Source organism: Chrysochloris asiatica, unplaced genomic scaffold, assembly GCF_000296735.1.
Source record: "Chrysochloris asiatica unplaced genomic scaffold, ChrAsi1.0 scaffold00081, whole genome shotgun sequence".
NCBI classification, from domain to species: Eukaryota; Metazoa; Chordata; class Mammalia; order Afrosoricida; family Chrysochloridae; genus Chrysochloris; species Chrysochloris asiatica.
Genome location: NW_006408599.1, coordinates 3,022,225 through 3,047,526, shown reverse-complemented (window position 1 = coordinate 3,047,526; position 25,302 = coordinate 3,022,225). Strand labels below are relative to the sequence as shown.

Below are 25,302 nucleotides of genomic sequence, written 5' to 3'. Positions count from 1 at the left end.
CAGCATGTTCTGTCAGCTTCGTTTCCTTCCACACCTACTCCTCTCCCACTTTATATCTTGTCCATCCACTTCTAAAACGTTAATCTTCTGTTTCCTGTTCTGCAGTCTGTTCTCACCTTTTCCACTTCTGTGTATCTAATTCCCATCTGTGATAGCTAAGGTATTGTGTCAGCTTGCCTGGGCCAGGAGTCTCAGCAGTTTAGCAGTTAAGATGTAGTAATCATCTCCATGATAGGATCTCAAATGATGCAATCACACCATGATGTGATCTGATGTAAGCAGTCCTGATCTGTTGTAATGATCCTGTATGCTGTAAATCCTTACTTCCACGATGTTAATGAGGCCAGATGCAATCTACAGGATTAGGTTGTATCCTGAGTCAATCTCTTTTGAGATATAAAAGTGATTATGCAAGCAAACAGAGCTCAGAGAGACCCACTACCACCAAGAGTGAAGTTAGGAGTGAACTGCATCCTTTGGATTTGGGGTCCCTGCACTGTGAAACTCCTAAATCTAGGGAAAGACTGAGGCCAAGATACACAGAGATCTCCAAGGAATGCTGGGCCTACAGATGCTGAAAGGAGACAAGGACTGTGATTTCAGACTTCTAACTTCCTAAACTGTGAGAGAATAGATTTATGTTTGTAAGCCAGTTCTTGTGGCATTAACTTACCAGCCATTTCCAGGAAACCTTATACAGGGTAGCTGTAAATCAATGGCACACCATCACCACCACCAGATACCTAAGACATTATCTTGTCTTCAAAACATAGCTCAAAAGCTGCCTCCTCTAATTCTTCCAGTTATAAATAATATTTCCCAACTTAATCTCCTTAATATTTTATATTATATGATATAGGTCACTGGTGGTGCTGTGGGTTAGGTGTAGGGCTGCAAACTGCAAGGTTGGCGATTCAAACCCAACAGCAACTCAGTGGGAGAAAGATGAGGCTGTCTCCTCCTGTAAAGATTTACAGTCACAGAAATGCTGCATAGCGTCACTGTGAATCAGAGCTGGCTCGATGGCAGTGGGTACTATAGTTCTTTATCTATTTGTGTCCTTACTAGACAAGACGTGCCTTTGGAATAAGACTCACTGTCTTATTTATATTTTACCTCCCACAAAGTCTATTAAAGTACATTGTATACATTTGCTAAATAAAGAAATACCTTGCTATCAAATATATCTATATGAACTTGATCATTTATACTCTTCGTGTACATATACCTATGGATTTTAAGGAGAAAATAGCAAGTTAGAAAAAGCAAAATTTATGATCATTTATATTTCCAGTATCAAATCTTTTTTCCAGTATCAAATTTTTAACTTTAAAATATTTCTTTGAAAAATCCAAAGGTGGTCCAAAAGTGGCTTATTGAAATAAATAGAAGAGTTTGAGATACAATTTAGGGAAAGTAGCATGTTTGCTGAATAATACCAACATCAACTCCCTGTACCATGTTAATGTTCACAAAGGTCACCCACAGCTGCAGGGGAAAGTGTTTATTTTTCCATCATTTGACTACAGTAGATATCTAGTTACTAATTAATTATAAGACCAGAAGGGCAGATTCTCTCCTGTACTGAACGGAAGCTCAAAGCCAGCAACTCACTGAAAAACACACAGAGCTCTCCAGACTGCACAGGCCACGCTTTACCTACACTTCACCCTCAGTCACTATGCCTTTTACTGAACAACATGCAAATTTTAGTCTAATTTGTGTTGCTGAACATAATGTTATACTTGGTACCCTATCTTAAAATATATTCTAAGACATTTGGCATTGTACAAATATTTATTGAAACAAATAAACCATGATAGGATAAAGACTGAGATCAGTTACATACTGAAAACAAAACCTTATTGTGGTGAAATATATGTGACAGAAATTTGTCATTTTAACCACTTTTAAGTATATAATTCAGTGACATAAATTACATTCGTCATATTGTACAACCATCAATCACCATTATCTACTTCTAAACGTTTTTCAACACCTCAAACAGAAACTCAGTTTCCCTAAGCAATAACTCCCCATATCCTCTATCTTCCACAACAATAAACTTTTGTCGCTATGTCTTTATCCTGTTAATGGAATATGTCTTCACTGAGTGTCTGAGCCACAAAATTTGCAACAAAGAAATATGAGAGTCATCTTGTTCTCTGTTTTCCTAATTCCATACATACCTCATCACAATCAACCATCTAGTCCTAAGATTTTATCTTACAAAGAACTTAGAGTGGCTCCCTCCTCTCTATGAACTGTCGGTGTCAATGCCACTGGCCTACATCAGGCTTTGCCTTGGATTGTTACAACAGCCTTCTCACTGGTCTTCTGCCTGGGCTCACTCTTTCTATCCACTACACTTCTGACAGAGTGAGTTTTCTCCAAAGCAAATCTGATGTCATCTCTTGGTCAATATACTTCAATGGGTAAACTAATTTGCACGGCATATAAAGCCCTTCTTGGTCTGACTCTGTTCTTCATTAACTCATTCTGTTTATTCGGCAAGTATTGACTGCATATCCTGTGTGATAGGCACTGTTTTAGGTGCTGGTGATATAAAAGTTTTATATCTACCAACCCATGTCATTTCCTGTTTTTCTTCACCTCTTTCTCCCTACCATAAACAGCCTTCTAGGAAACCACTTGCAATCTACTAAAGAGACCTTGTTTCATAGTAAATTTTTACTCATCCTTCAAATCTCAATTCAAATGCATCCTTCAAATCTCAATTCAAATGCCTTCAAGACCTCTGAGAATCTCATAATACACTTTGTGACTACTCATATTTTCTTTATATGTCTATCTTTGCACTAGTTATTTAGGAATAGGGATAATATCTTTTAACATATAGTCAATAAATATAATTTGTTTATTAAATGAAACAAAAAGTGAATAAAATGGCAATGCTTTCCTCATTAGATTGCTACTGATTAGATAACCAATTTTGTGGTCTTTCAGAGTTATAGGCAAAATAATAAATAAGATTTTATAAAAGCAGTTGTTAATTATAGACTATTACACAACAGATAATGTTCAGAGTTCTATATGAGTGTGAGCTTCAAAGGTAGCTTGTTTTCTATTTGGTATTTATTTCAGCATTAGTTTACTTCATAATTAAAATCTGCCCTCTGTCCTGGGGCACATTCCCATAAGACAAAATGCAAAGTAGTAAATATTTCTAAATACATTGTACAGTATCAAGCAGGGTTGTTTCATAAAACTTTTGTAGAGTTCACTTAAAAAGCATATTATGTAAGGGTAATTAAAAATCTATTGTTACTAGGGCTCTCGTTCATACATGTTCGGGTTTATTTCACACAAAACATGTTTAAATATGCCTCTGTGATCAATGGATGGCTGCAGACAATTTCTCTCAGGAATATATTTGTCTTAGTCTCATTAGGGTGCCTTCAAAAAGAAGGACACTTTTTTGTGCTATGGAAAAAAATTATTTTGAGGTCGAGTTACTAGCAAGTTTTTAACAAAACCCAAGTGGATATCTTCTCAATTCACTAAAGGTTTGCAACAAGTTCACAGGAATGCTGCTCTACATAAAACAACAGCTTGCAGATGGATCAAACATTTTAAGGAAGGTAGGAAAGACCTCTAAGATGAGCCAAGCGAGGGAAGACTGTCAACCTTAATAAATGAAGAAACCGTGGCTAAAGTCCAGAATCTGGTGGGGGAAGACTGTAGAATTACCACTGATGTAATAGCTACCAAAGCTGGGATCTTATATGGTTCAGCACTTTCAATTTTGAATTATCATAAGCAAGCTTTCGGCTTGATGAGTGCCAAAAGTGTTGTGCAAAAGAGCTGATCTTTCCATCAGTCTTTTAACAAGATTGAAGCTAATAAAGATGATTATATCAAACAAATCATAATTGGGGACTAGTCTTGGTTTACCAAGAAAGTATGGTCCAATCAAAACAGTGGCTTCTGATGGGACAGTAAATTCAAGGTAGAGAGGAGAGCTCAGAAAGTTAGTGACTGTTTCTTGTGTTCCAAAAGGATAATCGTAATAAATTTTCTCAAAGGACACAGAATGATAGCGAGGCTTTATTAGGAAGAAGTTTTAAGAAAATGGAAAACTGCACTGGTGAGAACAAGGCCAGAAGAGTTGTACTGAAGAACTTTTTTCCATCCCAACAAGACACCTACTCATTCTTCTAGGGTAGCAAGGGCTATTCTACAAGAATTTCATTAGCAAAGCTTAGATCATTCACCCTACAGCTCTGATCTTTCCCCTACAGACTTATTTTTGTTCCCTAAACTTAATGTGTATTGAAAAGGAATACAATTTGCATCCTTAAAGGATGCCCAACCTGCCATTTTGATGTGGTGTAAATCGAAATGCACAGAATTCTTGGGGAAGGGTTAGAGCAATAGAAACACCGCCTTCAGAAGTGTATAGTCCTAGATGAATGCTAGTACAGAAATAATACGTTCACGTTTTAATCTTTTTTGTTTAATGACGGATTCTATGCTTTTATAGCCATACCACTAGAGAATTACATTTTTAACTTTACTGAGATGGTCTAAAACAATGCACTATTATTTTGTTATTGTTAAGTGCTGTCAAGTCTGTTCTGACCCATAGCGACCCTGTATAGGGTTTCTGAGGAGCAGCTAGTGAGCTTGAACTACCAACCTTGTGGTTCAACCCGACTTTGCAGTTCAGCTCATTAACTCACAGCAGCAGCACACCAGGACTAGTAGACTCACATTCAAATCCTTTCACATCAATATATAATTGCTTACGTATAAAGTCAGGCCTGACAACACTTTAAGGACTGTATTAGAGATTCGGGCTTTCACCAAGCATACTACTATTTGAAATGAAATGCCACTTGATGTCTCCATTCACTTATTAAGCATACGCCCAAATGTGAACCAAGAAAACATTAGAAATATGTTCCAAAGCTTAAACCAACTTAAACCAACTCCTTCCCAATTAAACATGTTGGAACACCAATGGTGATGTGAGGGGGTGGCCATCTGTCAGTACATAAAGGACTTTGTGTTTGCACACAAAGACATTGCTCAACCCACATTTGGCTCCTGGAGCCAAATTCTACTCTCTCTGGGGCAACTCCCACTGAAATATCTGGGCACAAAGCAAGGGCAGAAAAAGACTTTTAAAAAGTCAATTGCTTGGTCCGCGGACATCCAATGTATGAGAAAAATCACAATACAGAATTGACTCTACTTTTCTACTTTTATTTACTTACAAAATGAGAACAGAGAAATCAAAAACAAGAGAATTTGAGTAGGTGTTAGGAGACCAGATTTTTCATCGTATTGTACAATCTTAGGGAATTCACTTGAATTGTTACGTTTGTTCCCTGACAAGGCCTTCTTCTCAATATCTGCCTCCTCAAATCAGAACCTGTAGGCCCACCTCAATTCCCACTGCCTCTGGAAATCTTTTCTGTAACTTCACCTTATTGTGGTTGTTAAGTGTCATCAAATTCGTACTGACTCTAGAAATTCTATATAGGGTTTCCAAGGAGCGGGTGGTGGGTTTGAACCACCAGCCTTGCAGTTAGCAGTCTAGTACTTATCCTACAGTACCACACTAGGACTCATTACTTCACCTTGTTGTTGTTGAGTGTTGTTAAGTTGCTCCTGATTCATAGTGACCTTCATACACAGGGTTTCTGAGGAGTGCCTGGTGAGTTTGAACCACCAAACCTTGTGGTTCAGTGCTTATCCTTTCCCACTCTAAACTACTCTACTTAAAAATTTAGGATATATTTATAACTGTATTATCTCCTAGTAGTTTTATGTTTTTTAGTTTTACATGGATTAAAATTTTCTTTATAAGAGCATATGAAGTATTCTTTTCATGCCAAAGTGCCTAACACAAAGAGGTAGAAATACAATAGACACATTGTAATTGATCATTGTTTTTTGAAAGGCTGACCCCTCTGGGTGTTCTCAGTTGCCACTAAATTAAAACTGGAATTGGTCTCATATATATATTTATATAGCACAAAACGACTAGGGTCAGGCAGGGTCTGATTACCAGAGGACGAGAAGAAATTCCTATGAAATATCAAGGAGTCATCTGGGCCACTTCATCAGTGTCTTACAACACTTACTCTCTTTGCTCAATAGCTGAGATTTTGAGAAACTTTAGTGGCATAGCTGAATGAGGGGTTCTGGTGGCACAGTGGTTAAAATGCTTGGCTGCTAACTGAAACATCGATGGTTTGAAACTACCAGCTGCTCTGTGAGACAAAGATGGAGCAGACAACTTCATAAAGATTTTGTTATTATTGAGTGCTGTCGAGTCAGTTCCCACGCAGAGTGACCCTGTATAGGGTTTCTGAGGACCAGCTGGAGGGTTTGAACCTCCAACTATGTGGTTAGCAGTCCTGTGTAATCCTACAGCACTGCACCAGGACGCCTCATAAAGATTTGTTGTTGTTATTGTTAAGTGCTGTCAAGTCGGTTTTGACCCATAGCAACACTGTATAGGGTTTCCGAGGATCAGCTGGTGAGCTTGAACCTCCGATCTTGAAGTTTAAATGACTTTGCAGACCAGCACATTAACCCACAGTGCCACACCAGGAATCCTGGTGTGTGTTGGTGTTGCTAAGTGCCGCCAAATCAATTCCGACTCAGAGCAATCCTGTATAGGGTTTCTGAGGAGTGTCTGGTGAGTTTTAACTGCCAACCTTGTGGTTCAAAATGACCTTGCAGTTGAGTGCTTATTCTACATAGCCACACCAGGGCTCCTAGGAAACCCTATGGGGCAGTTCTAATCTACCTGTAGGGTCACTGTAAATTGGAATCAATTCAATGGCAGTGAGTTTTGTATAGTGGATAGAAGTGCATACTTTAGATCTATACTATTGAATGTTCTGATACGGGATCTTTCATTTATGAACAAATAAACCTAATAAATTAGGTAAATTTTCTAAACTTGTAGTTTTTTTCAAGTGCAAATGAGAATAATAAGAGTACCTATTTAATATGGTGTCTTAGAGGATTAAATAAATTAATAAAAGGGAACTTTAAAAATATTTATGGAAAAACTCCTTTATTTTTTAATTCCATCTTCCAATAAACTTTCTGAGACCCCTCATACATGCAAAAAAGCTAAGGATTGTGCCTAGCATGCAGTAAAAGTTCAGTTCATGCTAGCTCTGGTGGCACTGTAAGATAAGCACTAGACTGCCAATTTACTCGATAAAGTAGGCTTATTATTATTCTAAAACACAGAACCACCCATTTGAAAAGGCACAATAAATTTCTATGAAAATAAGCTAAAGCTTTTACAGAAAAAAATGTGATTTGTTCTTTAATTTACTAACAAAAACAAATTACCTAATCTCTACTTATAGCCAATGTCTGGCTGATTTAAACCTCCTCTTTTCTGAGCTAGCATTTTATTTATCACTTTTCTAATACAATTCCCACAAAGATCCTTCATATTAGATATACTAATCCTATTTTACAGAAGGAAAAAACAAAACCCACAAAACAGTAGGGAGTGTTTTGTTTTAGTTAAACTCACACAACTAGTAAGTGGCTTAAAAGAATGGGAAGCAAGTCTTCTAACTTAAGATTCCACTCTTTCCTGCACACTACACTACACTACTTGCCTACAATGTCCTTGCCAAATATATAGTCCTACAATGTCCCATTTCTGTTCATTTAGTCTAATGTCAATTTACGCTCCTTTCTGGTAATACAAAATACAATGCTTACAATTATATGGATTTAAAGCTCCCTTGCCTTCCTTCTAATTACTTCCTTTAAGTACAGGCTTTTAAAAGACTTGCAAAACACTGCTTATTGTAACATACTGCCTTGTATTCTGAACCAATTTTTCTAATTTGAAAACTTTTAAAATATTGCTCTGCAGTAATCCATAGAAAATAACAATGGGTTTATCCAACTGTTTAATATACCTATCTTCGGGCCAAAGACAACCAAGAAACAGGGAAAACTAAAGACAATAAACATTGCAAGTAATACAGGAGAAAACTTATTTGAAAGAGGCCCAAGTCTTGCTGAATTATCTATGGAGGTCGAAATCATCCAGAATCACGACAGGTGTAGTGTCAGGCAACATGCTGTGAGTCATGTTTAAGAAATAAGAGGTACAAGGAAGTATAACAGCACAGTCTGTTGCTAGGGACACCAAAGGTGGGGCTTTTTAGGAAGGATGAAAGAACACTTGGGAAATGGCAATGAGGAGCAAAGAGAGAAAATCACCATTACTTTAAGAGCTACAGGGGCAGTGGACCTTCAGATTTTATGTAGAAGAGGATAAAAGATTCGAGAAATCAATATACTTTGGCATTATCTGCCATCAAGTTATGTACAAAATGACACTATGTACAAAAGCATGAAACACTGCCAGATCCTGCACTATGCTCACAATCACTCCTACTCTTGAGCCCATTGTTGTAGCACTGTGTCAGTCAATCTCACTAAAGGTTGTCTTCTTTTTTGCTCTCTTATACCAAGCATGATGTCTTTCTCCAGGAATTGGTCCCTCCTGATGACACATGAGAGGAAGTCTCACTGTCCTCTCTTCCAAAGACCATTTTGGTTGTATTTCTTCCAACACAGATTTGTTCATTCTACTGGCAGTCCATAGTATATTCAGTATTGTTTTCAACAACACAATTCAAAGGCATCAATTCTTCTTCAGTTTTCCTTATTTATTGTACAGTTTTTGCATGCATTTGGGGCAACTGGAAATACCATGGCTTGCAGGCACACTTTAATCTTCCAAAGTGACATCTTTGCTTTTTAATACTTTAAAGAGCTCTTTTATAGCAGTTTTGTCCAATCCAATAAATACATTGTTTGATTTCCTAACTGTTGCTTCCATGGGCATGGATTGTAGATCCAAGTACAATAAAAATTTTGGGAACTTCAGTCTCTTCTCTGTTTATTATGATATTGCTTATTGGTCTAGTTGTAAGGATTTTTTTTTTTTTTTCTTTAAATGCAGAGGTAGAATGCCTACTGAAGTAAGTGTTTCAACTCTTCTTTGCTTTCAGTAAGCAAAGGTGTCAACTGCATTATTGCGGTTGTTAGTGAGTCTTCCTCCAATCCTGATGCTACATTCTTCTCAGACTTGCACAGCAAACAGACTGAATAAGTTGATGAAAGGATAAAACTCTGGCACATACCTTTCACGACTTTATATAGAGAATCCTCATTAAAAAACAAAACAAAACAAAAACAATAACTAAGGATAACATCCATTATTAAAAATCAGATATTCTGTGTGGAATATTAGCAAAGAATCTATTTTCCAATATTTTACACGAAAAAACAATTACAAATCATTACATGTCAACCAAAATCCACTAAGCAATTTCTTAAAGTATAACTAAAACACGGTAAAGCAGCTACATATAAGTAAAAAACACCCATACTAAGAAGCAAACAGTTTATAAAGCATCACGTCCTGAAGAAAAAACAATGACTGTGGTTGTTAACAGCTGCTTTATATGTAGTAATATACTGCACATCCTTTTTGTTGACATTTGGTAGACTTTTAAAATTGTCTACATGTGATTCTGACATTCTACCAACTACATTTGGGATGCTACATAAGGCTTCCCACACATTGTTTTGTTTAGTGTTATATATGGTTTTATTGAGTTTCTGGCACACAAGCACAAATGTTTCTTAAATAAACATCAACCAAAACACACTGAATTGAAAGATGCATTCTAGGAAATTCATGTGTTAAATACCAAGTGGATTTACACTAGGAAAAACAGACACTGGAGAGTTACTGTGGACTCTGCTTGTATATTGCTGCTGCTGCTGCTATGTGCCATTAATTGGTTCCGATTCATAGTGACCCTATATAGGGTTTCCAAGACTGTAAATCTTTATAGAAGCAGAAAGCCTCATCTTTTTTCCATGGAATGGTTGGTGGATTTGAACTGCTGATCTTGCAGTTAATAACCCAATGCATAATTCACTATGCTATGCGCTAAACTTAATTGAATAGCAGTGTTACTTTATAAACTTATAAAATTAACTACATGTTCTAAGCATAAAAGTTCTCATATTCAAAGTAAGAAAATATAGGAAGGTTTTGTAAAGATACAATGAGATAATGCACATAAAAGTACTATCTAGCATAGTGCTCTAGATGTAGAGTAAATGGTCAATAAATGGCTCCTAGTAACATTTTACATTATTTGGCTAGAAAGTGCAACTTACAAAATTTACACATACATCATCTTATTTGGTTTTGTGTCATTGTTACAAATATACCTATTTCACAACTTTTACCTATTCAACTTTTTACAGGTGTACCACTATTGACAATAATTACAATATTTGGCCATGTAGCTACTCAATGTGATTTTTCCCTCCACTAACTCCCTTTCCCTCCTTACCTCCTGCCCCTGTTCTTGTTAGGTGCTGCTAGTAACCACTAATAAATGTTGCTCTCTATACATTTATCTTTTCCTGTCTTTTTATATAAATAAAGGCTTTTTGCCTGTGAATGACTCCAGTCACACAGAGTTTAATTTCATCGTGTGCCTAGGTTTAAGTGTTTAGATACCAGTTTTTTTCTTGAGTACCTCATTCACATCTGACAGCTGAGCTGCCAGACTTAGAAACTGTATATTTAAAAGTGGGCTTTTGCTGTGTTACAATAAAACTTTATCTACAAAAATAGGCAGTGGGAGATATTTGGCTCCTGGGCTGTAGTTTGCAGATCCCTGCCTTAGACCTTTAGATTCTTACCAGTCCAAAGTACTTTCTATTAAGTTGTGATTTCTATTTTTTCTGGATACTATTTTAGCCTAGGTCACTTAAAGGCATTAACTCTCAGAAAAAAGGTAAGTCAGAAACAATGTGAAATTAGTAAAACATTATATAAATATTAGTATTACTATTTTCCCTCTCCTCTAGCTTCTAAAACGTCTTTGTATCGTCTCATTTCTTTCACCTCTAATAAGGCAGTTGGCCTACCAGTAAATACTTTTCTGTCTCTCTCAAAGTGCTCTGGATTCATTTGTTTGCAGAATCTTATTCTAAAGGAAGTACTAGACATTCCATGAGATACCAGAATGGGCAAACTTTTCCATAGCTCATCTTTTAAAATGACAAGGAATGTGAAACTCTGACTACAGATTGTATGGGCATGCTTTTTGGGGAGTGGAAGGAGCAATGATAAGCAACTACTATATTCTCAACCTCAAAGAACAAAGTAATCAACATTTTTCTCATTCTTGAAGTCATGTAATGAAGTAGAAGGACACTGGAGTTGGAATTAGAAGACCTGATTTGGAGTTCTTTCTCTGCCACTTACAATTTTTTTTACTTAATAACCTACCTATAAGGAGTTATTGTGAGGACTAAGACAAAAAAATTAATTTAAAGTGCCAAGTATCATGTTGTTGTTGTTAAGGGCCGTTGAGTCGGTTCCACTCATAGCGACCCTGTACAGGGTTTTCGAGGAGCAGCTGGTGAGCTTGAACCACCAACCTTACAGTTCAAAGGGCTTTGCAGTCTGGCACATTAACCCACAGTACCACACCAGGATTCCCCAAGTATCATAAACATTAATTATTGTTGAATTTTAAAATATAAGCTCCTTAATCAAGTTTATTTCTATATTTTTTAAAGTTTTCTAGTATAATATTAAGGAGCTCTGGTAGCATAGTGGTTATGAATTGGGCTGTGAACCACAGGGTCAGCAGTTCAAAACTACCAGCTGTTCCGCAGGAGAAAGATGGGGTGTTCTACTCCCGTAAAGATTTACAGCCTCGGAAACCCTGTGCAGAGTCTCTATGAGTCGGAATCGACTCCACGGCACACAGCCAGCCAGTATAATATTGAGTTCTTGTGTGGTGCTGTTGGATAAGCACTGGACTGCTAACAGTAGGACTGGCAGTTCAGACCTCAGCTGCTCCTCAGAAACCCTACACAGGATAACTATGAACCAACTTGGAGTCCTGGTGTGGTACTATGGGTTAATGTGCTGGACTGCAAAGTCAATTTGAAATGCAAGGTCGCAGTTCAAGCTCACCAGCCACTCCTCGGAAACCTTAAACAGGGTCGCTATGAGTCAGAACCTACTCAACGGCACTGAACAACATGAACCGACCTGACAGTACTCAACAACAAACATACTATAATTTATAAAACCTTAAAAGCAGCTGTTTCTAAATGTAAAGTATAAAGTACATTTCTGCTAAGGAGGTAGAAGTGCATACAAAACATTCCTTTATATAAGTCAACAACATTGTTTTGAAATAAAAACAAACCAGAATTTATTGAAAAATAGAAAATTTCAAAGGGCAGCTCAAGAAGACTAAGTCAAATATTAAAATGAAATGTGCTAACACATGGAGTTAGAAAACCAAAAGGGAAGAACATGCTCAGAATTTCTCAAGCTGAAGGAACTGAAGAAAATATTCATGTCTCAACTTGCAATATTGAAGTTAACAAAATATTGAATGATGTAGAAAGCATCAGAAGAAGATGGAAGGAAATCACAGTCACTGAACCAATAAGAAATGGTCGATGATAAACCATTTCAAAAGGTAGTATATGATCAACAGCCAGTGATACCAAAGGAAGAGAAGTCAAAGGTGCGCTGAAGGCATTGGCAAAAAACAAGGCTCTGGGAATTGATGGAATACAAATTGAAATCTTTCAACAAACTGATACAGCATTGGAGGCACTCACTCACCTGTGCCAAGATCCATATTTGTGCCCATTCCAAAGAGAGGTGAACCAATGTAATGCAGCAATCCTCAGACAATATCATTAATATCATATGCAAGTAAGATTTTGCTAAAGATAATTTAAAAACGGCTGCAACCATACATTGACAGAGAACTGCCAGAGAGTCAAATTGGTGGTGCAGTGATTAAGCACTCAGCTACCAGCAGAAAGGTTAGCAGTTCATGCCCATCAGTGGCATCACAGGAGAAAAACGTGACAATGTGTTTCTGTAAAAACTCTATGGGGAGATTCTTCTCTGACCTACAGGGGTCACTATGAATCACAATCTACCCAATGACAATGCGTTTGGCTGCTTTTTGTTTTTTGTTTTGCTTATTGATCTCTCTTTATTTAAATTAGTCTACTCCTTGAGAACACGTTTTTTTTTCTTGTTAGAATAAAAATAACTTCCTCTCTACCCTCTGTTGCTTACCTGTTGCAGAGTATGCTGAGGGCTCCATCTGGACTACAGTCACATGGCAGACAGAGCCCAGAACTGTTAGTGTCATTCCGGTAAAAGCCCTCCTTGCAGGTTTCACAGCGAAGCCCCTGATAAGCTGGCAGACACTCACATTGCCCTGTGGTCTGACTGCAGCGATTCACATCCAAGCTTCCCACCTTAGAGCAGTTGCATACATACTCTGCAAAGAAAAGAAGAAAAGACATTTTATCAAATAAGATTTAATGTCTTCTTGAATAAAACACACTTTTTTGTATTTTACTTCATAAATGTTCATTACAACTTTGTAAGGATGGATAAGATTCATTCTAATTGCATTAATTTTCTATTATATTTAGTTTATTTATGCTGGGAAATACACAGAGAGCTATATATATTTCCCACTAAGTTAATAGTTTGAATTTGAGAACTGCTCCAGGGTAGAAAGATGAGACTTTCTGCTCCCGTCCAGATTTACAGCCTCAGAAACCCTATACTATGAGTCAGCACTGACTCCACAGTACACAAACACCACCATCTTATTTCAAAAGAGCCTTGGTGGCACAGTGGTTAAGTGCTCAGCTGCTGACTGAAAGGTTGTTTGTTTGACCCCACCAGCTACTCTGCAGTCTGCTTCTGTAAAGATTATTACTTCAGAAGCCATATAGGGTTGCTGGGAACACAGTGGCTGTGTAGGATAAAAAATGGACTATGAACAAGGTTGGTGATTTGAGCCCACCAGCTGCTCCTCAGGAGAAAGATGAGGCCTTCTATTCCTGCAAAGATTTACAGCCTTGGAAACCCCATACAGGGTCACTATGAATCGGAACTAACTCGACAGCACTTGGAAACAAAAATAGAATTCTATGAGTCAGAACCAAGTACGTTCAGTTGAAGTATGTATAGTTTATAATTATAAAGCCAACAGTTTCCATTTCTTTTTAAGTATTCTTAATCTCTTAGTTCTCTCACCCAACAATCTAAAGTATGGATCTGTATATTATTTGCTTTTCTGGACTGGAAGTCCCCAAAGGCAGGGCCTATGCTTACCTACATGGTATTTAGAAGCTGTAACATGCTGGAAATGACAACATGCTAAATAATAAATAACTCCATTGTATAGTAGCAAAAGCCTACGGCTTAAATGATTAACTGTGGTAACCTACCCAGGCTCATATAAGATTGTGCTATTGCTGGAATGATAAACTAATCCATTCTGCCCATGAAGAAATTAACAGAGAAATGAAACTTTAAGATTAGGAAATGAGAAACAATAAATCCCAGATGAGTAAATTTACAGGCTCATCCTATAAACGTAAATCCAAATTTAAAACCAAAAATTTAAACTAATCATAATTTGAATCTCTCACAAATTGAAATATTTAGAACAAAAAACATTCTTTAGACACATTTCAAACAGTTTTTTCAATGAATATATATACATATATAAACTCTTAGTTTCAGCCTTTTAATACAAAGGCACATATACAGATCAGTTAGGATTTGGGTTTTGCTACTGTTTCCATTCATTTTATCAAGAGGAAAATACAGTGAAATCTATAAGAGCCCCAGCTCAACAGAACTGCCTTGTCATTCTGGGTCTTAATATTTTCCGCCTTTGACAGGTTGCCATCATTACTTTTCTACAGCTTATTTTAGTGGAAAATACATAAGTTTTCTTTCTCTGGCAGGTTTCCATCTTACATAGGTTTACTGTATTTCCAACATAGTTAGATATAGTATAAACATTAGAATTTATAAGAATGTATAAAAATAGATAACTAAAATCAACTACAGGAAAAAATTGTGTGTTCTCAAATCGATTCCAACTCACAGTGACCCTCTGGGACAGAAAGGAGCAGGACTGCCCATAGGGATTTCTGAGGTCAAATCCACAGGCTTACACAAAAAAGCTTTAAAGGATTTTGCTTCCCTGTTCTAGAAAAAGAAGTCAGCTTTAAAATTCTTTATGTCCTTACATGTAGCTTATCCATATAAGTTACAAAGAATTCCCCATTTGGCCAACTCTACCAATTCTCTAAGTAGCCCTGGTAGTGTAATGGGTTACAAGCTACGCTGCTACCTGCAAGGTCAGCAGTTCAAATCTACCAATTGTTCCTCAGAAGAAAGATGAGACTTTCTGCTGCCATAAAGACTTACAGTCTTAGAAACCCTATATAGGGATGCTATGAGTTGGAACCGATGCTACAGCACACAGCCACTAATTCTCTTTCTTCAGTTCCTACAGTTTAGGGTCTCTCTTTTAACTGTAAATATAACGAATGACTATATGGTAGTGGGTGATTTTTAAATTTTATGCATATTTCAAGTTTAGATGGTGAAACAGAGAGTTCAGATTTTTTAGTTCCAAGTATATACTAGGAAGCAGCTTCCTATCAAAACCAAGATTTGTATTCCTATCAAAACCAAGATTTGTATTTTCAGTAAGCTGCATAAACATGAAATTTCTCTGAAAAAGTTCCATGTTTTCACATTGTCTCTATTTTCTGGGTATATTTGCATGTGGTCTTTGTAAATAACGAAGCCATGTTTAGTGGTCTACAAACCTGCCAATGTCAATTTCACGGTAAGACCTTCACTTTACCAAAAATCACCAAATTGCTTAATATAATATTTTTCTTCTGAAATCTGGCAGAATTGCAATATACAGCCAATACCTCCTACTAAACCAGTTTCATCACAAATTAAACTAATCAAATTTGTGTTGGTGTGCGCAGAACCAGTTCAAGAAAAGGGAAAAGACTCAAAAATCCTGTAATAAAGACTGAGAATTTAACCTAGACTCAGAGGGCCTGGAGGAAAGTAGAATCTCCACTGAGTAGTATACAATCTGTCTGGGCGGGGCTGATGAAAGGAAATGCGGGTGGGTCTTTTGTGATACAATAGTGAATAATTGTTATCAGGACTGACTGTGAGGGTTGGAAATGTACAGGTAGACATTTTACAGCAAGGAGGGGAGTGATTAACTTTTCAGCCTAGGAGCGGAGGTCCCTGGGACCATCAATGGAGAAGAGCGGAGAGCGGGACCCTACCCAGAGAAGCAGTGATGCCAGAGATGGAGGCAGAGACAATGATGTGGAAAGATGGAGCGGCTGGGGACTTTAGATCCAGAGAGGGAGAGGGGCTGTGTGCTGATGACCGGGGTGCAGGCTTGTAGTGTATATACCCTTTGGTTGGTTGATGATGCATGGAGGGGATTGTAACCATGGCAATGAAATGATATACGATAGAATTAATGTAAAACTAATGTTCTCCCATGTAAACTATCACATAATTCACAATAAAACATTAAAAAAAAAAAAAAAGACTGAGAATTTTATTCGATTATTTCCTTACTAATGTACTAATCAGTACTAATGCACACTAATGTCCAGAGTCCTGGTGTGGTGCCGTGGGTTAATGTGCTGGACTGCAATGCTGGTTTGAACCACAAGGTTGGCAGTTCAAGCTCACCAGCCGCTCCTCGGAAACCCTATACAGGGCCCCTATGGGTAGGAACTGATTGGATGGCACTTAACGACAATGTACTTTTATCTGAGAACTGACTCAGTGAATAAGATAAGATTAGCACTGTTTTTAAAGTACTGTAGGACAAGTATTGAACTGCTAACCACAAAGTCAGCCGTTTAAACCTAGCAGCCACTCCATGAAAACCCTATACAGGGTTGCTATGAGTCAAAACCAACTCAACAGCACTTGACAACATCAGCCTATATATATGTGTGTGTGTGAGAGTAAAAAGAATTCAATTAATTTGAGAACTTGGGATAAAAGCATTTAGTATTTTTTTAAGTAACATTCTAGAAGATAAACCTTTAGTACTAACCAAGTCCATTGGGTTGTTTAGTGTTTCTACAGAGTCATCCAATCTCTTCATTCTGCCCCCTAAATAGATTTTTCATTTAGTCCTATCTCTGAACCTTTGTTCAACTGGTGCTCCTTGGAATGTTCTCTCCTCTCCACATACTGAAACCTATCCCATATTTCAAGAATCAGCTAAAACTTACTCCTTCATAGCTCTAAGACTAGTGCCTCTACTATAAACCCATTGCAAGATCTACTATCTATAACTCTCAAACAACACTAATTGGAAGAGGCAGTAAAGTGAAGCAGTTAAGAGAAGGGACTGCAGAGACGGACAGTTAAGTAAGTGTTTGAATCCTATTCTGTCACTTACTGACATCACGGCCTTAAGGGAGTTATTTAATCTACATGTAGCTTCATTTTCTCATCTGTAAACAGGGCATAAAACATAGTGTTTAAAGTCGAGCTTCTAACTTCAAGGTCAGCTAATTTCAAATGACCAGCAGTTCTGCTGGAGAAAGATGAGGATTTCTGCTCCCATAAAGATTTACAGCCTTGGAAATCCTACACAGGGTCGGTATGAGTCAGAACTGACTCCACAGCACACCACCACCACAACACCACATATATAACCTCAACCCCAACACATGAGAAGAATTTCATTTCACATTCTACAGTAATCAATAAATACAACTGGGAGAAAGGGACACCAGATAAAATAACAAATGCAGTTCAGGTGTTAGAGTCAGAGGTCACAGTTTTGTTACACCCTGTGAACAAGAGTTGAAAGCCTGGAAATGGACTTATTACCATAGCAGCTTTCTACAATGTCTGGGAAATGGAACTAGTGTCCTGCCATGTAGAAATCTAAGTGATGAGTCCTCTAGGTAGAGAATTAGTGGGCAGTCTATGTATACCCACCTCCACACATTACCCAGGTGTGTGCCCTGCAGGGATTTTAAACAAGGGGTTTAGGACATGGTTTCTGAAAAGGTGAAAAATGAACGCTGTAGGATAAGCACTGGACTGCTAGCTACAAGTTAGCAGTTCAAACCCACTAGCTGTTCCACAGGAGCAAGTCTTTCTGCTTCTATAAAGATTTACAACCTTGGAAACCCTACAGGGTCACTCTGAGTGGGAATCGGCTTGATGGCACCAAACAAGAACAGTAGTAGAGAGAATGGCAAACATTTCAGCAGGAGAGGACACCCCAGTGTCAGGAAGGGAGCTGAAGTAGCAGGACAAAGGGGCACTATCATATTAGCACTCTTCCTCCAAAATAAGCAAATGAACGGAAGCTGAGAGAGAAACACACCAAGTGCCAGGGAACACATGCATCTTTTCTGTTTGCAACTCAGATTCCAAGGCAAATCCCAGTGACCTATTAAATTAATACAGAGAGTCCAAAACACATTTGAGTTACAACAAATTGCACCTACCACTATCCTTTTATTTACTTCTTTATTTTGGGTACACCTTATTGTTAGTAACATGCATTACATATAATGTTGCAGCACATAATTTTCTGGTGCTATCATTTTCAGTTGTTCACTCACAAATGCTCAATTTTATGACTTGTTCAAAATATGGCAGGAAAGATTTTGTTTTCTTAACTAAATCAGTGACTTCAGTTACCAGACAACATGGATTCAAACGCGGATTGTTTTGCTAAAGTTGATAGGCAGATTTGATAAGCAGATTTGAGATGAGTCAAGAAATACATAAAGGGAAAAAGAAATGGGCCATATAGACAACTCTTGTAAGTTTTCTCACTAGAAATGTTAGTCTCCTTCCCAGGAATAATCCAGATGATCCAGAACCTTCCACAGTGGAGTTCTTACCAAAACTGACACATTATCAACATCACCTAACTCTTAATCATCAAAGTAAATTTTTGTGCTTTGGTTATTTTTTATATGTGTATGTATGTGTTGGAGTCCTGGTATGGTGTTGTGGGTTAATGCGCTGGACTGCTAAATCAGTTTGAATCACAAGGTTGGCGATTCAAGCTCACCAGTTGCTCTTTGGAAACCCTGTACAGGGTCGCTATGGGTGAAAATCAATTGGACAGCACTCAAGAACAACAACATGTATGCGTTAGAATGTATCTGTAATTTTATATGTAATGTTTCCAATCCCCAAAAATAAATATAGGATTTATAAAGAAAATGAAAATAGAAGACAGTAATTATAATTTTTAAAAAAAGGTATTAAGTCAGAGCAACTTGGTACAGTGCCATCAGAATAGAGCCCTGTTGCAAATGGTATGAATAAGTGTGATAAACTGAAAGCACTCTGAGCTTCCATCAAATTGTGTCAGCTAACTTCTGAAGTAAATTTCAGACCCTTCACAGTGCTTGACATCCACATGGAAAAAGGCAGCGAGTTAATATAGAAACAGTGCAATCCCCTTAGAGGAAGCTGACAATATGAAAAAGAAGGAAGAAAACTTCAACTGATAGTAGCAGCGGAAAGGACCGATACCCAAAGATGAGAAGAGAAAGTGCTGACTTTTTAATGAGGTAGAATCTCAGACTCCAGAGCATGACAAAGGAGGATGTGACCTGATTAATGATTTCACTAGTGTAGATGTTAATGGTAGTAAAACAAGATGAAGAGGGCACCAGAAGTTAATCACAGACGAACCTGAATGAAATACTAAAATGCTCATTTGGTTGCTAAGAGAAAATGTGGAATAAGCTCTCCATCAATTGGTTAGCAGGTTTCCTTTTAGTGTCCTATAACTCTTGGGAAACCTCTTTGGAGAAATTAGTGACTAATAATGTTGTGGCGCTGCGGGCTAATGCGCCAGACTGCAAAGTTGTTTGAACTGCAAGGTTGGTGGTTCAAGCTCACCAGCTGCTCCTTGGAAACCCTATACAGGGTCGCTATGGGTCAGAACAATAACAATGTAAATGTTAGCAGAGAGAACACAGTCTTTGGCAACTTTTTCTTCTTTGTGTTGTTTGATTTCTGAGGAGCAATGAAAACAGTTATGACTCTTAAGAATAGCAATCTAAAAATGTGGTACCAAACGGATTTGAGCATGTGAACATGGAAATATAAAAGCCTGGAAAAAAGGCAATAAATTGGCATTTTTGTTTGCTGGGAACTTAAACTTATGGCATAATTTTAATGTAAAAGTATCCAAAGCAAGAATTACATTTAAAACAGACACTATACTTTTAAAAACATTTTTTAACTATGGCCAACAGAAAAAACATAGTACAAAAAAAAATTTTTTTTAGAAGTTCCATCCCATTTTGTGGATAAATACCTATCCTGATAAAAGATTATCTCCTCAAACATACTAAAGAATTTTTCTGGGCCTTTTATACACCTGGTAGAATTCTCTGCATCTAACTTTTAACTACTTCATGTTTTCGCTCAGTTAAAATGTCATATATTTTTTAGAGAATTTTACGTGTGTTTTGGCATTTGCAATTACTCTGCATTAATGATGGGAGTTTTTAAAAACAGTATTAATCAATCATGATATTGTTGTTGTTAAGTGCCAACGAGTCAGTTCTGACTAATTGCACCCCTGTATATAGCAATCCTTGAGTTTCTAAGGAACAGTTGGTGGGTTTGAACTTCCTTGCGGTTAGCAGTCCAGTACTCATTCTACAGCGTCACACCAGAACTCCATTAACTGTAATGTTGTTGTTGTTAAGTGCCATTGAATCAGTTCCAACTCATAGCAACCCTGATATAGTTTCCAAGGAGCGGTTGGTAAGATTGAACTGCTGACTTTGCAGTTCAAACTGACATTGCAGTCCAAAGCACTAGCCCACAGGGTGCCACTCAGCATATCCTAATTAAGGGGAGTGCCATGGCTCTGTAGGAAAGCACGGGACTGCACACCACAGGGTCAGTGGTTTGAGCCCACCAGCTGTGCTGTGGGAAAAAGATGAAGCTTTCTGCTCCTGCAAAGATTTACAGTTTCAGAAATCCTATTCAGGGTCACTATGAATTGGAAGTGACTGGCAACACTTAGCAACAACAACAACATCTTAATTATTGTGCCCTCTATTACAGCCTTCAGTATGAAATGCATGTCAATGCAAAGAAAACAAAAGTCCTCACAACTGGACCAATAAATAACATCAAGATTAAAGGATGAGAATGTTGGAGCTGTCAAAGACTACAATTTGCTTGGGTCCATCAACACTCATAGGAGCAGCAGTCAAGAAATTAAACGGTGTGTTGTTGCATTAGGCAAATCTGCTGCCAAAGACCTCTTTAAAGTGCTAAAGAGCAAAGATGTCACTTTGAGGACTAAGGTGCACCTGACTCAAGCCATGGTATTTTCAATTGCCTCATATGCAAGTGAAAGTTGAAAAATGAATAAGGAAGACCCTAGAAGAAATTTAAATTATGGTGTTGGAGAAGAATATTGAAATAAACATGGACAGCCTGAAGAACAAATCTTTTTAAAAAAGCTTTTTATTGTGAATTGAGTGAAGGTTTATAAACAAGATTATCCATCATTTAGTCAACGAATCATACACTTTGTTTCATCTCAATGATTTCAATTCCCTTGTGCAACAATAGTTATTCCACTTCCTCTCTGTGATTCCTACTTCCATTCCACCCCTTCTCAACTATGTTCTTAGGTAAGGAACAAATCTGTCTTGGAAGATATACAGCCAGAATGTTCCTTAGAAAAAAGGATGACAAGACTTTATCTCTTATACTTGGGACATGCTGTTATTGTTGTGTTGAGTGCTGTCAAGTTGGTTCCAACTCATACAGACCCTGTACAGGCTTTCCAAGGAGCGACTGGTGAGATTGACCCACCAACCTTGTGGTTCAAACTGACATTTCAATCTAGTGCTTTATCCCACAGCGCTGAAGAAGGGCATCATACTCAGGAACGTGGAGGGTCAGCAAAAAAGAGGAAAACCCCAATGGATGACACAGTGGTAGTCACTCAAATGTAACAACTGTGAGGATGGTGTAGGACTGCTCAGTGTTTCCTTCTATTGTTTACAGGGCCTCTATGAGTAGGAACTGACTCCATAGCACGTAACAACTATCTCTCTGTACCTCTTTCAGAAGTCGTTTCTAAGAGTAAAGCTTAATGCTGTCTGTCACTGACCAGGGTATCTGGAGGCTGAAGCAGTTTGGTACAATACTATATTAATCCTTTTCAGATAAAAAAAAGTTCAAGATTTGAATAAGAAACTGAAAAAACTGTGCTGCCAGCCAATTCATGAAGCAAATCTGAACCAATAAAACATTAAATGATTTTAGATGAAAGTGTTCTACTGAAGTACTGTTCCTGGATGAAAATGATTTCAAAACAAGTATTACACTTAAACATCAATAAGGTGTCATGCTGTCAAACTGAGCTGCTAACCACAAGGTTGTTAGTTGAAACCTACCAGCCACTACTCAGAAACCCTATACAGGGTCACTATAGGTTAGAACTGACTCAAGGGCACTTAACAACAACAACAGTGAAACTATAACTTACACAGAAAACCAACAGTATTCTAGTTAAGTGATGCTATTCCTGTTTTCGTTAAGTGCTGTTTAGTCAATTCCATCTCATAGCAACCCTGTATAGGGTTTCCAAGGAGCAGCTGGTGGGTTTGGACCACTGATCTTGCAGGCCAAACTGACGTTGTGATCCAGTGCACTATCCTGCAGTGCCACACCAGGACTCTTTTTAAAATATATATATTATTTCATTGATTTTAATCAATAGTCAAGTAAAAACATCAAACAATTATTCAAATCCCTAAAACCTGGCCTGCGGTAATCACAAAACTCAGTTTAATGTCTAAGATAAAAAAACAGATTTGTGTCATTAGGCAAAGAAAGAACATATACCAACTACAGAATATGAGTCTTATCAGTTTGTTTAATAAAAGCCTGAAATGCTAGATGAGGATCATCTTAAACATCAGTGAGTGTAGTGTGTCAGCCTCAGTTATAAAATAGTTACCCAGAGAAAACCAATAAACAGAGCCTATCACACGAGGACTCTTAAGTGATATGAACCTGAAATTATGTATATAGCCTCTTATAAAACTGTGGACATAACTTTGCAAAACTTAGTTTCTAACTCCTTTTCCTCACTTCATCAATGACTTCACTCCTGCTTTTCAATCTCTCCAGATGTTATTATCTATTAAGAATACAAACAAACTGCTCTCAGCTATTCCAAGCCTTTTAACTCTTGCTCATATTAATAGACATACAGAATGTACTGCAATGGCATCTTCTGTCCAGTGGCAAAGTAGCAAAAACTATAAAATAGTGGATATTTAAAATGTATTAAGGTTTAGTATTCATTCAATCCTACAATCAAATTTGAAAAGGAGCCTTGGTACTGTAGTGCTTAAGCATTCAGCTTAACATAGAGGTTGGCAGTTCAAACTCACCAGTCACAGAGGGAGAAAGATGTCTGTTTCCCTAAAGATTTACAGCCTTGGAAACCCTGTGGGGCACTTCTACTCTGTCCTACAGGATTGTAATGAGTTGGAATCAATATGACAGGAAGGAGATTTTGGATTTAGCCAAAATCAAAAACATCTCAAAATTCAGTTAGTAAATATAAACTTGTCTAAAGAGTACTTTTAAGAAGCCCTGGTGGCCACAGTGACTTATGTGTTGGGCTGCTACCACAAGGTCAGCAGTTCTAATCCACCAGCCAATCCGCCAAAGAAAGATGAGGCTTTGGGCTTCAGTAAAGATTTATAGCCTGAGAAACTCTATACACTGGGTCACTATGAGTTGGAACTGACTCAGTGCAACACAGTACTAGCAGTAGCAGCAGCAGCAAAAAGTACTTGTAAAATATTATTAACATATACTAAAAGCAAAGTGTTACAAAGTATTTCTTTATTCTTAAACTAAGTTATTTATTATATAAGGTGTTTTAAAAGTACCACCAGTTTCCAAATTATGGTAAATACTGCTAAAGAGAGGGGAATAATTTTCAACCAGGACTTCAAAACGTCTACATCTCTATTTGAACATGCACACTATAGTATCTTAATCAGGAAAACATAATTATTTAGTGAGGCAATTTTGTAAGGTCATCTATAATTATGAAGAAACTTGAATTTCTCAGGCTTATTACTGAATAAGAACAAGCTGGTTCTAGAATATGAAACATTTTGGGAGGTATAAGAACTGAGGTCATGAATTCATCATAGGGTACAGCTATTATCATTTACTGTTTTATACCCTAAGGCCAAAGAATCAACATATCTTCCAAGTTTCTCTGAGAATAACTTTCACTTCCTTTACCTTCTCTCCCATCTTCTCTTTTCTTTTTTTACTAACTGTGGTCCAATGTTTGAAAATTAAATGAAGCAAAAAGCACAATGCGAAATTGTTTTTGTAGTTGTTCTTGATAGGTACCTTCAAGTTGGTACTGACACATAGCAACCGTAGGCACAACAGAATGAAACACTGCCCAGTCCTGCACCATCTTCACAACTGCTGTTACACTTGAGTTGTTACTGTGCCAATCCATTTGTTGGGGATCTTCCTTTTTTTCACTGACTCTCCTCCTTAGCAATCATGATGTCATGATGTCCTCCTGGAGAAGGACATGTTCAAAGATTGCGAGATGAAGTCTTGCCATCCTGGCTTCTAAGGAGTATTCTGACTATACTTCCTCCAACACAGATTTGTGTGTTTTTCTGGCAGTCCATGATACTTTCAATATTCTCCAACATCATAACTCAAATGCATCAATTTTTATATGCCTCTCCTTATTCATCGTACAACTTTCATGTGCATATGAAGCTACTGAAAATACCATGGCTTGGGTCAGGCACACCTTAGTCCTCAAAAGGACATCTTTGCTCTTGAGTACTTTATTTATTTATTTTGTACTAATGCCTTTTTAATTTTTCAAGCTTTTATTGTAAACATTCCATTGCAATGATTACAATCCCCTCCGTGAATCATCATTCAACAGTATTTGCTTCTATTCCCTCTGTTTTTTGTTTTTGTTTTGGATATACACAAAAACACTCAGGAATATATAATCATTTAAACAACCAAAAGGCACATTCTGCAAGCCTGCCTCCTGGCTGCCAACACACAGCCTTTCTCTTTCCATGAGTTTAGAGTCCTCAGATGCTCTCTCATCTTGAGCACTTTAAAGAGATCTTGTGCAGCAGATTTACCTAATGCAATAAGTCATTTGATTTCTTGGCTGACTTTACCTAATGCAATAAGTCATTTGATTTCTTGGCTGATGTGGCCATGAGTGTTGATAATGGATCAAAGCAAAATGAAGCCTTCAACAATTTCAACCTTTTCTCCGTTTA

General features: G+C 37.5%; 1 protein-coding gene across 1 annotated transcript in view; it reads right to left on the bottom strand.

The window, feature by feature from the left end:
* MEGF9 (multiple EGF-like-domains 9) overlaps nucleotides 1-25,302 on the bottom strand; it is a 128,729-nt gene that overhangs the window by 42,651 nt on the left and 60,776 nt on the right. Inside the window, exon 2 of the mRNA XM_006865675.1 lies at nucleotides 13,175-13,382. Within this exon, the coding sequence (XP_006865737.1) occupies nucleotides 13,175-13,382 (208 nt within the window). The remainder of the gene's footprint in view (nucleotides 1-13,174; nucleotides 13,383-25,302) is intronic.